The sequence below is a fragment of the Acomys minous genome (genome assembly GCF_964271855.1).
Source record: "Acomys minous genome assembly, chromosome: 12".
Classification (NCBI taxonomy): domain Eukaryota; kingdom Metazoa; phylum Chordata; class Mammalia; order Rodentia; family Muridae; genus Acomys; species Acomys minous.
This window is the reverse complement of record NC_140493.1, coordinates 111,050,285-111,064,415: the sequence shown is the minus strand read 5'-3', so window position 1 is coordinate 111,064,415 and position 14,131 is coordinate 111,050,285. Positions and strand designations below refer to the sequence as shown.

At 51.2% G+C, this 14,131-nt stretch overlaps 1 protein-coding gene across 1 annotated transcript; it reads left to right on the top strand.

Moving 5' to 3' along the window:
• Positions 1-1,544: 1,544 nt before the first annotated feature.
• EIF4A3 (eukaryotic translation initiation factor 4A3) lies at positions 1,545-14,083 on the top strand. Its single transcript, XM_084750606.1, has 12 exons — positions 1,545-1,839; positions 3,965-4,037; positions 6,422-6,488; positions 7,193-7,255; positions 8,778-8,910; positions 9,098-9,178; positions 9,657-9,798; positions 10,093-10,231; positions 10,619-10,734; positions 13,458-13,565; positions 13,642-13,769; positions 13,886-14,083. Exons 1-12 carry the CDS (start codon positions 1,671-1,673, stop codon positions 13,900-13,902), a joined length of 1,236 nt encoding a protein of 411 aa, XP_084606732.1. The 5' UTR covers positions 1,545-1,670; the 3' UTR covers positions 13,903-14,083.
• Positions 14,084-14,131: the final 48 nt, after the last annotated feature.

The window sequence follows — 14,131 nt, the reverse complement described above, 5'->3', positions numbered from 1 at the left end:
ACCCCCACATTCTTTTCTTAAAAATTCATGTGTACGGGGCTGGGGAGATGGTTCAGCGGTTAAGAGCACAGCCTGCTCTTCCAAAGGACCCAGGTTCAATTCTCAGCACCCACATGGCAGCTCACAACTGTCCAAGATCTGACACCAGCACACATAAATTAAATGTTTTTAAAAATTCATGTGTATTTTACAGCAGAAATTGCAAAACCACCCCTAGAGTCAGACTTGCTGGACGGCGTGAGACATGGGAAAAATAAATCCCTGTGGAGTGAGAAGACATGAGGACTTGACCTCACAGTTGGTCGGCTTATTCTCATTAAGGTGGCCAGCTCTGTCTTCAGTGTTCTCATTAGCACCAGATGTATCATACCTGTTATCGGGTCTGGACAAATCCCGATACCAGAAGGGAAGCTGAGCTCTCAAAAGAAGGTGGTAATAACGTGTAATGTGCGCGTATTGCAACATTCTCCATAAAACGATAATCTGATCATAACTAAACTTATCTACATAAAATGAATTTTTTTTCACAGTAGCTGTGAAATATTTATGTGTATCTGTGTGTGTACACCATGAGTGTGGTTCCCCACGGAGGCCAGAAGCATTGGATCCCTTGGAGCTGGAGACACAGGCTGTTAAGATTCGCACGATTTGAGTGCTGGAACGGAGCTATGGTTCAGTGGGAGAGGAGGGACTGCTCCTAACAGTTTAGTCGTCTTTCCTCAAAAGCAGAGAAAAAGAAAGAGGCCAAAGCTGGGCGGGGGTGGCGCACGTCTTTAATCCCAGCACTGGGAGGCAGGCAGATCGCTGTGAGTTCCAGGCCAGCCTGGTCTACAAAGTGAGTCCTGGACAGCGAAGGCTACACAGAGAGACCCTGTCTCGAAAAACAAAAACAAAAGAAAGGAAAGAAAAGAAAAAGAGGCCAAGCTCAAATGAGTATTTCCTAGAACTGTGGGTATGGCTCAAAACTGAACAGGTCCTGGGACCCACCCTCAGATAGAAACAAAGCAGACAGATGGAAGCCCAGCAGCAAGGACCTTGTGGAGCCCAGCTTTAAAACGCGACCCTTCAGAGTGACTGGCGCCACCACGCCCGGTCAGAGGCACCGAAGGACTCCGGGGAGGCGATGGCGGCTTGGACGGTCCCTGCTCTTCCAGGTAAAACCACCGATCCCACCCCCCCGACCCCCCCCAGCTACCCGCCTAACCCTCCCAGCCGAGCAGAGGGAGCTGGACTCGCAGGCTTGATTCGCGCTGCGGTTGCCATGGCAACAGAGAAGCGGAGACGCGGGTCCGCCTGGCAGCTCCATCTTCCCTGACCTGGCACCCTCAGGGTCAGCATGGCGTCCCCCTTGCACCTCCCCGGGACACCCCACAGCCCTATCCCAAGCAGCTGCAGAAACCTAAAGAGCCCACACTCCGGCGGTACACCCCGTTAAGAGGACGGGGCGTGTGTACAAAGCGAAGGCAAGCCCAGGACCTCGCCGAATCCCGCGGATCCCTAGATATCGCGAGACTACCGCGGCCTAGGGCTCTTGTCCCGCTCTTCTCCTCCGCCAGACCAGACGCCCCTGCGCCCTGGTGTCGTCACTTCCTCCCCGGGCGGGCCGGCGGCGAGGTCTCGCATCCGGTTCCCGCCGCAGCTCGCGCCGGTCTATTAGCGGAGTCTGGATCATGGCGGCCACGGCCACGATGGCGACGTCGGGCTCCGCGCGGAAGCGGCTGCTCAAAGAGGAGGACATGACCAAGGTGGAGTTCGAGACCAGCGAGGAGGTGGACGTGACCCCCACGTTCGACACCATGGGCCTGCGGGAGGACCTGCTGCGCGGCATCTACGCCTACGGTGGGCCGCGGGGGGGGGGGGGACGCGCCGCGGCAGGCCGGGCGGGGAGCGTGCGGGGCGGCTCTCGGGGGCGGCAGCCAGCCAGGCTCTTCCCGCCGCCCCCACGCGTGTGCCTGTGAGGGGAAGAACAAGCCCGTGAGCTACTGGGTAGCGTAGATTAGTAAGGGGACAGTCGTGAGAGCCGCAGGGGAGAGTCACCAGCGGGGAGAGGACAGCTGGCCCTGGCTCACGCACGCGGCCAGCCTCGGGAGGTGTGGTAGAGGGTTTGAGATCCATCACTAAAGTGAGCGGGAAGGCACTGTTGAGTTCTCAGTCAGAGCGGTCGGGTCGGGCGCGTGCGGATGGAGGGAAGGGAGTCAGGAGGCGGGGCGACGCCTGGACCCCAGGGAGCGGTGGTGGTGATGCCCCTGGGCTAGCACCGAAGGCTCTGCTGGCGGCAGACGGGGTGCGTTCCTTGCTTCTCTTGAGGGGATGGTGGGTCTTGCTGCTGCCTTTTGCAGCATTTTTGGGAAGCCGAATGAGCCCTTTGGTTTTTGTTTGTTTTTCAGACAAGTCTCATTGTAGCCCCGGCTGTCCTGGAACTTTTGGTAGTCCAGGCTGCGCTCTAACTTAGAGATTCCCCTGCCTCTGCCACGCCTGGCTCCTTTTTTTTTGTTTTGGTTTGTTTGTTTGTTTGTTTTTTTGGTTTTCGTTTTTCGAGACACGGTTTTTCTGTGTGGCCATGATTGTCCTGGACTCACTTTGTAAACTAGGCTGGCCTTGAACTCGTATCGATGTGCCTGCCTCTGCCTTCCAAGTGCTGGGAGACTAATTACATACCCCGCACCCCACACCCGTATCTCTGTGTAGCCCTGGCTGTCCTTAAATTCACTTTTTAGACCAGACTGGTCTGGAACTCAGACCTCAAACTCACAGAGATCCACCTGCCTCTGCCTCCCAAGTGTTTGGAATTAAAGGTGTGCACCACCACACCCAGCTCTAGTTACAACCTTTTTATTTTGTTTTATTTATTTTTTGAGCCGGGGTTTCTCTGAGTAGCTTTGGCTCTCCTGGACTCTGCTTTTAGACCAGGTTGGCCCCAAACTCAAGAGATCCGAATGCCTCTGCCTCCCCAGTGCTGAGATTAAAGACGTGCGCCACCACCGCCCAGCTGACTAGTTACATCTTTGGTTTTTTTTTGTTTTTTTTTTTTTCTCCGAGACAGGGTTTCTCTGTGTAGCCTTGGCTGTCCTGGACTCGCTGTTTAGACCAGGCTGGCCTCGAACTCACAGTGATCCGCCTGCCTCTGCCTCCCGAGTGCTGGGATTAAAGGCGTGCGCCACCACGCCCGGCTAGTTACATCTTAAAAGTATAAGAGTACTACAGCTTTTCTGTGTAAGTTCTGTCTGCTTGTTTGGAAAGTGCTTTTGTTGTTTTGTTTGTTTTGGCTACATCGCTCTGGCTGGCCTGGAACTCACTATGTAGACCAGGCTGGCCATTCACAGAGATCAGCCTGTCTCTGCCTCCAGTGTGCTAGGATTAAAGGGCCTGCGCACCCAGTGCCCACTCTCCTACACTGTTCTCAGCGCTGTAGTAATGGCTCTCTAGGTGGGGTGGTTGCATCCAGGCAGGGGGCCATTACAGGGTGTCCCACATCGTGCCTGTGCAGGCTCAGAGCCCTGAAGACAGGAGGAACCTGTGGATTTGAATGCTTGCTAGTAGGAAGGGGTGGCAAACGCAGCACTTTTGGGCTTAGGATTTTGCTTGTAAAGAGGGTTTTCTAAGGCCAGGCAGTGGTGGCGCACGCCTTTAATCCCAGCCCTCAGGAGGCAGAGGCAGGTGGATCGCTGTGAGTTCGAGGCCAGCCTGGTCTACAAAGTGAGTCCAGGACAGCCAAGACTACACAGAGAGACCCTGTGTCGAAAAACCGAAAGGAAAAAAAAAAAAGAGGGTTTTCTAAGGCTCAGGTTCTACCTTCCAAGTGTTAGTATTGTAGATGCTGTCTTTATAGGCAATCCCTTAGACTGGTCTGTAAAGGTGTGCTCAGCCCTGCTCTAGGTTGGCAGTAAGAAGAGAGTATGTGTCCCCCAGGGAGCCCATGCTGTCATAGCCCTGAGAGCTAAGTGTTTCCTCTTTGTATTTACAGGTTTTGAAAAACCTTCAGCAATCCAGCAGCGTGCTATCAAGCAGATAATTAAAGGGAGAGACGTCATTGCACAGTGAGTTGTGGGTGCTGAGCGCCAGCTTGGGCCAGTGCACTGTAGTGAGAGCTGTGGGAAGCGGGGCCTGCCTTGGCATCTCTACAGTCAGCACAGGCTCACTCAGCTCAGGATGATGTCACTGTTTTTTTTCTTGTCTACAAAAGGGTTCTTGAGCCAGGCGTGGTGGCGCATGCCTTTAATCCCAGTACTGGGGGGCAGGGGCAGGCGGATCTCTGTGAGTTCGAGGACAGCTTGGTCTACAAAGTGAGTCCAGGACAAGCAGGGATACACACACACACACACACACACACACACACACACACACACACACTGTCTCAGGCCAGGCGTGGTGGCGCACGCCTTTAATCCCAGCACTTGGGGGACAGAGGCAGGTGGATCGCTGTGAGTTCGAGGCCAGCCTGGTCTACAAAGTGAGTCCAGGACAGTCAAGGCTACACTGAGAAACCCTGTCTCAAAAAACAAAAACAAACAAAACAAAAACCCTGTCTTGAAAAACCAAACCAAAATGGAAAAGTTTCTTTTGCGGGAGGGAGAGTTCAAAACAGTGTTTCTCTGTAGCCATGGCTGTCCTGGACATGCTTTGTTGACCAGGTTGGCCTTGAACTCAGAGATCTGCCTGCCTCTGCCTCCCCAAGTGCTGGGATTACATGCCTGACATCTTTTTTAAAGATAGTTCTCCGGCGTCAGTCTGCATGTGTGTTTTGGGGAGGTGCTGGTACCATGGGTCATATCCAGGTGCTGCATTGCTGATGGGTAGTCAGTCCTGAGCAGAGATTGATGGGTCTCCTTGTTGTCCTTGTCGTTTCCCCCCTGTGGAGGGGATGTGTGTGAGAGAAAGGTTAACCTGATAGTCCTAGCTATCTCTCTCTACACTAGTGTGAAATGATTACTGAGAGCAATATATGCAGGACATTAATACAGCGGCAGTTTTCTTCAACCGGCTAGCTCCGCAATGATTGGCACACAGAGGCTTTGGTTTATTTATAGGGTAAGAGCACGCTAAGTGGCCATTATAACCCCTCCTCCTCCTCCAGGGTCATCTGGTCCCCTCCCTGCCCAGCCCCCTATACTCTGATTTGCATCTCATTTGCATTCTTGTCATGCTCTGCTCTGCTCTGGGCCCCTCCTCCCTCTCTCCCCATCCCCGGAAGTGGATCTCCCTGTTCTCCAATGCACTGGCAGCACAGAGAACAAATGGGGAGCACGTTCACACAACCTTGAGACAGGAGATACTTAGAGTAAACAGTAAGATGCCGTGTCTGGATTGAAGCCAGAGAGTGGGGTAGAGAAGCCAGCATCTGAATGAACAGGGTGGACTGCACACAGCGCATAAAACATTAGGCCAGCAGACCAGGCTGGCCTCAAAATACCCTCCTGCCTCTGCCTCCTGAGTGCTGGGATTAAAGGTACATGCTAGTGTTGAACCCAGGGCCTGCTCTACTACCCAAGAACTTTATGCCAAACTGTTCTTTGCCTTAATTTTTAAAAGACAAATTCTTTTCTCTTTTCTTTCTTTTTTTTATTTAAGATTTATTTATTATGTATACAGTGCTCTGCCTGCATGTACACCTGCACACCAGAAGAGGGCACCAGATGTCATTACAGATGGTTGTGAGCCACCATGTGCTGGGAATTGAACTCAGGACCTTTGGAAAAACAGTGCATTTAACCTCTGAGTCACCTCTCATTTTCTTAAGTCGAACTCCCACGTTTGAGTAGCTAGTGAGGTAAAGGAGGAGGAGGACCCTTTGCTGCCTTGTTCTTAAAATTCTTGTTGATGTTACAGATTTTGTTGTCCCTGGTGCAGCAGCCACACGTCCACCTTCGCATTTCACACTATGGCTCTGGGGCCTGTGGAGACGGCTCATCAGTTCCCAGGCTCAGTTTCTGTTGCTAGTACATACCCTGAGTGACTCACAGTCCAGCATCCGCTTCTGGGCTCTGAGAGCAGCACCCTCACACATTCGGCATTCATGCACACAAATGCATACGTGAAAATAAAAATTAAAAATAAAAAGATGTGATTTGAGCCATGTGTGGTGGCCTACACCTTTAATCCCAACCCTTGGGAGGCAGACACAGGTGAATCTTGGTGAGTTTGAGGCCAATCTGGTCTACAAAGAGAGTTCCAGGACAGCCAGATCTGTTGTTAAACAGAGAAACCCTGTCTTGAAAAACAAAACTCAAAAGATGTAACCTTGTACTTGGGTCTCACACTTTTGCAGTTAAGATGTTGGGGTAAAGGGGTAGGGTTGCCTAGAAAGCAGCTGCCTCACTGTATCATCGGCCAGGCCTTTGGAGCACCCCTGAGTGGGGTCACCAGAACAAGGTCAGCGTCAGGTGCCCTTCCTCTGATACTACTCTTGTGCTTTCTTAAACAGGTCTCAGTCTGGCACAGGCAAGACAGCCACCTTCAGCATCTCAGTCCTGCAGTGCTTGGATATCCAGGTGATCTGCCGCTCACAACAAACCCTTTTTAACTTAAAGGGTGTCTATACTTAGGCCAATGCTGTGTGTGCAGAGGACAGCTTCTGGGTGGGGTGTGACTGTATACCTTTAATCTCAGCAGACATAAGGGTCTTTGAGTGCAGGGTGTTCTGAACCGCACAGAAGAGCCTGACTCTTCTTGGTCTTCTAGCTTAAATGTCGCTTTAGGCTGCTTAGGAAGGAGTGAGCACACGCAAGCTGGTGTTTTGTTTGTTCTACTTTTTATTTTTTAATTTTTCAAGAAGGTTTATTTATTTAATGTATATGAATGCTCTGTATGTTCACCTGCACACCAGAAGAGGGCACCAGATCACATTACAGGTGGTTGTGAGCCACCATGTGGTTGCTGGGAATTGAACTCAGGACCTCTCCAGCCCCACAAGCTGGTTATTTATAGTGGGTCCCAGTGCTTGTGAGCAGCACTGAGACTGGAGGTCACAGGGCTCAGCACAGCAGGCTGGACTTGGGCAAACACCAGGTTTCCTCTCATAATGCAGAGTCTAGTTGTTGTGTTGTTGTTGTTTTTTAAGGTAGGAGTGAAGGTGGGGGGGGATTTTTGGGGGGGAAGAGACTGGAGGGAGGGGGAGTAAGGATGTAAGAGTGATGGGCGGAAATGTTGCAAGAAAACCCATTCATGTCCTTTCTTTTTTCTGATGATTCACCAGGTTCGAGAAACCCAAGCTTTGATACTGGCTCCAACAAGAGAGCTAGCTGTACAGATTCAGAAGGTGAGGCAATTAGAGATGATGGTAGCCGGCATGGGGGCGCACGCCTCATCCCAGCATGGGGCGGGGGGCAGTAGGCAGATTGGTCTACAAAGTGAGCCCAGGATAGCTACAACTACACAGAGAAACCCTGTCTCAAAAAGCAAAAGTTTTAAAATGGTGATGGTACCAGGCTGGGTGCCACTCAACTGGCGGAGTGATCTCCTGGCCTGTGTGAGGCCCCTACTCAGTCCCCATCGGTGCCGCGATAGGAAGACTGCTATTTCAAGTGTCCGTTGTAAGGGGTTATGGGGCACTTTTCCTCCTGGCCCTAAACTCCTGGAATAATGATTCATAAGACTCAGAATGTATTTACAGATACCTAGGCCATATAGCTCGGCTGTTCTCTGACTGGCTTGTAACGTAGAACAACCCACTTGTTCTAGTCCACGCTCTTCCACGTGGCTGGTCACCTCTGCTCAGGTGCCAGGAGCCTGTCCTCATGTCTTCCAGCCAGGTCTCCTGTGCCTGGTTCCTTTCTGCCTTCCTGGTGTCCCACGGCCTATTCCACCCTTGCCTATAGACCATAGGCTTTAGTTAGTTGACTGGCAATGGGTTTATATAGCACACAGGGTGATTCTCTCAGCTTGGAGTGGGCGGTGGTGCACACCTTTCATCCCCAGCACTTGGGAGACAGAGGCAGGTGGATTTCTTGAGTTTGAGGCCAGCCTGGTCTACAGAGTGAGTTCCAGGACAGCCAGGACTACACAGAGAAACCCTGTCTCCAAAAAAAGATACTCTTCCAGAAGTATGGCTTATCTTAGGAAGATGGGCTCCTTCTCTTTGCCTGCTTTCCTGGGGGCCAGCAAGATGGTAGAGGGTGCAGGTGCTTGCTGCTCACACCTGAGTTTGATTCCCAGAACCCATGTAAAGGTGGAAGGAGAGCACTGGCCCACAGTTGTCCTCCGACCGGCACCAACACCAAAAGATGGAGCCCTGAGTTGTGTGTGCCGGGAACCTGTGCTTCCGTCCACGCTGTGTGACTCCCCGGTTGTTTTTACTGTAGCTTCTACTGGTTTGGTGTCTTCATGCTCTTAGAAATGGTCTCGAAATGCAGCTCCGTGGCAGTTAGCTCTGCGGGACCGCACAAGGCTCGGGGCTCAGCCCGCACAGTGGCGAGGGAGGCCGGGAAAAAATCACTTTAGTGAAGTCTGGGTCTTGGAGGGATAGTATTTGAATGTTAGTGTGATGGGATTGTGATCCGTGGCTTCTCCTGCTGCACTGCGGGCACGGAATGGGGGCCTCACACGGGCTAGGAGTGGGTCCCAGCCTCATACCCTCACCTTTGTTGTTGTTGTTGGTTTTGGGTGGTTTTTTTGTTGTTGTTCAGTAGTAAGAAACCGTTGAAGTGAATTTCATTGTGGCAGAGGAAGGAGGGCTTGTAGTTTTATTGAATGAATGATAGGTGGTTGTTTCAAATTAGAGTAAAAATGACAATTCATAATGTCTGACCTCATGCTTTGCACACAAAACTGTTTTGCTCCAGGGTCTGCTTGCCCTGGGAGACTACATGAATGTGCAGTGCCATGCCTGCATCGGGGGCACCAATGTTGGTGAGGACATCCGGAAGCTAGACTACGGGCAGCATGTGGTGGCAGGCACGCCGGGACGTGTCTTCGGTGAGCACTTCTGTTGTGAGATCTGGGCTGTGGGCGACACTTAGGAGGCGCGCGTTCAGTTACGTGCCATGTGGTGGGTTTTGCATCTGGGCTCCTGGTTGCACGTACAGGGACAGGCCCTGAGGGCTCAGTGGGCATGGCTGGCTCTTAGAGCCACATGTGATTCTTTCAAACTCTAACTCTGTAGACATGATCCGCCGAAGAAGTTTAAGGACACGGGCCATCAAGATGCTGGTTCTGGATGAGGCTGACGAAATGCTGAACAAAGGTGAGGGGCCCAGGGCCTTGTGCTGAACAAAGGTGAGGAGCCCAGGACTCTGTGCTGAACAAAGGTGAGGGGCCCAGGACTCTGTGCTGACGAGCTGTCAGGTCTTAGTGTTGTCACAGTGAAGTCTGTACATGCAGGAGATGTCTTCATGTGACAGTCCTTGCTTTGTGGAGAAGCAGTGCATCTTGGGGGGTTTTGAACCTGAATTTTGTATTGTAATGCTTTTGTGGTTAAGGTCTATGAGATCACTCCTAGCTGTGGGGACAGTGTTTTACTCTTGTCTGCTTTGGCACTGCACACTGCTTGGTTTTCAGCACAGAGCACTTCCTGAATTTGAGATATAGTTTGTGGGTCAAGGTTAGGGTGTTCACCTGCACACTTGTGATCTTGCTCTGACCTCTGACCTCTTAAGACCTGGCAGTGTGGCTCTCCCAGTGATGGCCTTAAAGCCAAAGCTGAGCTCTTCCCTTTGTCTTAGGTTTCAAGGAGCAGATCTATGACGTGTATAGGTACCTGCCTCCAGCCACACAGGTGGTTCTCATCAGTGCTACGTTGCCTCATGAGATCCTGGAAATGACCAACAAGTTCATGACCGACCCCATCCGCATCTTGGTGAAGCGGTAAGGATTCGTTCCTTCATCCCCTTTGTGGAGACCAGCTTTGATGGTCCCTACCCTTTTCCCTTTCCAAGGTTAAGCTGTATGCTTGAGTAGTGGTCTGTATTCTGCCAACGAATAGATTACCATGGTTGTGTAAACTGGGAAAGGTTCAGGCACCTTCAGGACACAGCCCTGTCCGGTGGGAATAACAGGAGAGGGTGATGTGACTGGCAGGACAAGGGCTGAGGCTCTTAGGGTGGCCTTGTCCCTCAAGTCCTGGTTGAAGAGTAATGTGGACGCTGATCTGTTTGCCAGTGATGAACTGACTCTGGAAGGCATCAAGCAGTTCTTTGTGGCCGTGGAAAGAGAAGAATGGAAGTTCGATACTCTGTGTGACCTCTACGACACGCTGACCATCACCCAGGCCGTCATCTTCTGCAACACCAAGAGGAAGGTGTGCCACCTGCTCGGTAGTGTTCTTAGGGAACTGCGGGCCACACCTCCTGTCAGGCAGGCTGTGGCTCGGGCTCTGGGGTCCTGGGTTAATTCAGCTATAGATTGTGTTGAGACAGAAACATTGAGATTAGGCCAAGTGGGAAAACTGGGGAAGTTGAGGCAGGACGATTGTTGGAGCTCAGAAAACATACAAGACCTATCTTTTAAAACGTTGAAGTGATAGCCTTTGTTAGCCGACTTTGGCGGGTGAGAGTTTCCTGTGTGTGTGTGTGTGTCTGTCTGTCTGTCTGTCTGTCTGTCTGTCTGCAAGTGTGTGTTGTTGAGAGCTGCCATTTTCTAGGTCTTTGGTTGGGTAGACGAGCATGTATCTTGTTCTGATTTGCAGGTTGACTGGCTGACAGAGAAAATGAGAGAAGCCAATTTTACCGTGTCATCCATGCACGGAGACATGCCCCAGAAGGAGCGTGAGTCCATCATGAAGGAGTTCCGGTCAGGTGCCAGGTAGGTCTTTGCAGCTTTGGCTCCTGTACGAGGACATATGGCCGCTGCCCTTAGCGCCCCAGTGCAGGGGCCGACACTTCTCTAGTGGACGCTGCCCTGTGGGGGTTGTTGGGCGTTAACCATTGGGTTGACTGCTGTTCATCTTCTGGGAACCAGGTGTTGGATCACTCACTGAGTGTTGGGAGAACAGGCTTTTGGGTTTGTGTCTTTGATTCAGGCCTGCTGGGGTGCCTTGGGTCCTTTTTGCATGGTGCATGTGTGTGTCCTTGGGCAGGCTCTGTCCAGCTAGCCCTGAGCTGCTGACATGCTTCTGTCTTGTATTGAGTCCTCACTGAATAGGTGAGGTCCTCCCTGTGATCTTTTATACTGTGTGTTTGCCCCGTGGTGGAGGGTTGTGTGTGTTCTCTAGTGTGTGAAGTCAGTTTTCTCTTCACCATGTTGGCCCCAGAGATAGAAGCTCCCTGACTAAATTATGGCGCCATCTCCTGGGCCTGTGTCCTGTATGCTTGCTGCACCTGTCCTCAACTTGTAAACTTACGTACGGATGGACAGCCTCTCTGTAGACTTGGACCCGTCTGTGAACCTGTCGCTGTGCCAGCTTTTACCTTAGCGTTTCTGGAGCGCATCTCTTTGAGGGTTTTTTGTTTTTGTTTTTGTTTTGTTTCTTTGTTTTGGATTTCCTGTTTCTTGGAAACAAGTTAGAATTGGGTTTGGGTTTGGTTTGTCGGTAATGTGATTATTTCCTCCTCCCCTTCTCTTCTTTTGGTGTTGGTTGAGATTTTTGGTTATTCGAGGCAGGGTTTCTCTCTGTAGCCCTCCCTGCCTGTTCTAGAACTTACTCTGTCATTGGCCTTGACCTCAGATCCGCCTGCCTCTGCCTCCTGATTGCTGGGATTAAGAGCGAGCACCACCACTGCCCGATTTTTGTTTTTGTTGGTTTTCAGGATTTGAGATAGGCTCTGTCTAGCAGTGAGGCTGGTGCTGAGCTTGTGCTCTTCCCCCTCCACCTCTGGAGGGCACGAGTAACAGGCGTGCATAGCTAGTCACTGTCTGAGGTAGATCGTTCAGGGAAGCCCTTCATGTGTGTGTGGGTTTAAGGTTAGCTGTAGTGAGTTTTTCCTCTGTTTTGTTTGATTGTTTAGAGACAGGGTTTCTCTGTGTAGTCCTGGCTGTCCTGGACTCGCTTTGTAGATCAGGCTGGCCTCAACTCACAGTGATCCTCCTGCTTCTGCCTCCCAGCTCCCAAGTGCTGGGATTAAAGGTGTGCACCACCATGCCCGGTAAATGTATGTTTTAATCTGCAGTGGCGGTTTGCCTTATAGGATAGACTTTCTTTAGATTTCTATGTGTTTGTTTTCTCTTTCCTTATCTCTCAATTTTGTCTGAGACATGTTAGTTTGTATCTGAGGGTGAGAGTCCTGCTTCAGTCTGTGTGAAGTGTCTCCCTCTAGCAGCGCCTGGGGGGGTAAAGGAGGTGCTGCTGAGGTGATCCCACGATGGCTGTCAAGTTTCCAGGACGTGCTGCACCAGCCCTTGGCTCCCAGGTTCGAGGCCTCAGTGCCCAGTCCAGCTGCTCTTTAAGCAGCTCCTGCCTGTAGGCGTCTGCTGCCTCTGCTGCAGCTTTGCTTTTGAGCAGCTGATCGGTGATTGCATGTCCTGCTTGCCTCACGTTCTGCTCTGAGCTTTTCCCTTCCTCCTGGCTCACTTGTGGTGCCACTCAAAACAGTGAAGCCACATGCGTACCCACACGCACAGTCTCTCTCCTAGTGGAAACAGGAGTCTATCTGCTTTCTAGTAACCACATCAAAAGGTGAAGGAAACAGGTGGTTTCTTAATAACAGTATGTCGGTATGGCACTGTTTCAATGTGAGCTTTTGTGTTCTTACACTGTTTTGTTGTTTGTTTTTGTTTTTCTAGACAGGGTTTCTCTATGTAGTCTTGGCTATCCTGGACTTACTTTGTAGATCAGGCTGGCTTTGAACTCGCAGTGGTCCACCTGCCTCTGCTTCCTGAGTGCTGGGATTAAAGGTGTGCGCCACCATGCCCAGCTCTGACACTGTGTTTTTTTTTGTTGTTTTTTTTTTGTTTTTTTCCGAGACAGGGTCTCTCTGTGTTAGCCTTGGCTGTCCTGGACTCACTTTGTAGACCAGGCTGGCCTCGAACTCACAGCGATCCGCCTGCCTCTGCCTCCCGAGTGCTGGGATTAAAGACGTGCGCCACCACGCCCGGCTGACACTGTGTTTTTAAGCCCCTTGTCTTTGTATACTTAGTATGTTGGTCAGGACCAGGCGTGTTTTAGGTATGGTGGCATGCAGGGCTTTGGCCTCTGTGTGGACAGAGCAGCTGCTGTAAGGGAGTGCTATGGTTTGACCTCAAGATTTGAAGATGATGTCATCAGTGCTAGGTTCCTGTGTAGCCTTAGCTGTCCTGGACTCTTTTTGTAGACCAGACTGACCTCGAACTCAGAGTGATCCGCCTGCCTCTGCCTCTCAGTGCTGGGACTTAAATGCCTGTCTCTACAATCAGACTTTTGCTAAGCATGTTTTCCTGGATGGGCTAACTGTAAATAAGTTAACTCTAAAAGATGCCCAGTTGTCCTTCGTCTTCAATGGTTGCAGTAGGTTGTCCGAAGGCAGGTGGGTGGTGTGGTTGCTAGGGCTCATGGCCAGGCTGCTCCAACTGTCTAGGGTCTGCTCTCAACCTTTCTGGCTTTCTCTCTGCAGCCGGGTGCTCATCTCCACCGATGTGTGGGCCCGGGGCCTGGATGTCCCTCAGGTGTCCCTCATCATTAACTACGACCTGCCCAACAACAGAGAACTGTACATTCACAGGTGTGTGCCTCCTTCCTTTGCTCAGGACCTTGACCTTTGTCTGTGAGAGTTTATTAACACATATTTTATTCCAAAGAATCGGGAGATCAGGTCGATACGGACGCAAAGGTGTGGCTATCAATTTTGTGAAGAATGACGACATCCGCATCCTCAGGGACATAGAACAGTACTACTCCACGCAGATAGACGAGATGCCCATGAATGGCAAGTGCTGGCCTTGGTGGGGGGAGACTGCCTTACAGGGTTGGGGGGGCGGGGAAGACTGCCTTACAGGGTTAGGGAGGCGCTATGTGGCCTTGTTAACATACCTTTCTTTTTAGTGGCTGACCTGATCTGAAGCTGGTGCTGGCACACCAAGGGCCTGGATTGGAGCTCCTCTTGTATTTAATGGGGTTTGTGTGAACTGTCTCCCTACAGCCCCTCAAGACAACCTCGGGCTTTGCCATCTTTTCTAATGCACATGTAAATAATCCAACGCTTTAAGCCTTTTACATTAAACATGGAAATTTTCCCATGAATTTGCGTGTAGATTTCTTGCAGTGTTACCAGCTTTCCTGGTTTGGTCA

What these genes read in the sequence shown, in the direction of transcription:
- EIF4A3 (XM_084750606.1), top strand. Translation starts at nt 1,671, where the DNA reads ATGGCGGCCACGGCCACGATGGCGACGTCGGGCTCCGCGCGGAAGCGG. An exon ending in ATCCGCATCTTGGTGAAGCG is followed by an intron (nt 9,799 to 10,092) that starts GTAAGGATTCGT and finishes TCTGTTTGCCAG; the next exon opens with TGATGAACTGACTCTGGAAG. An exon ending in AGAGAACTGTACATTCACAG is followed by an intron (nt 13,566 to 13,641) that starts GTGTGTGCCTCC and finishes TTTATTCCAAAG; the next exon opens with AATCGGGAGATCAGGTCGAT.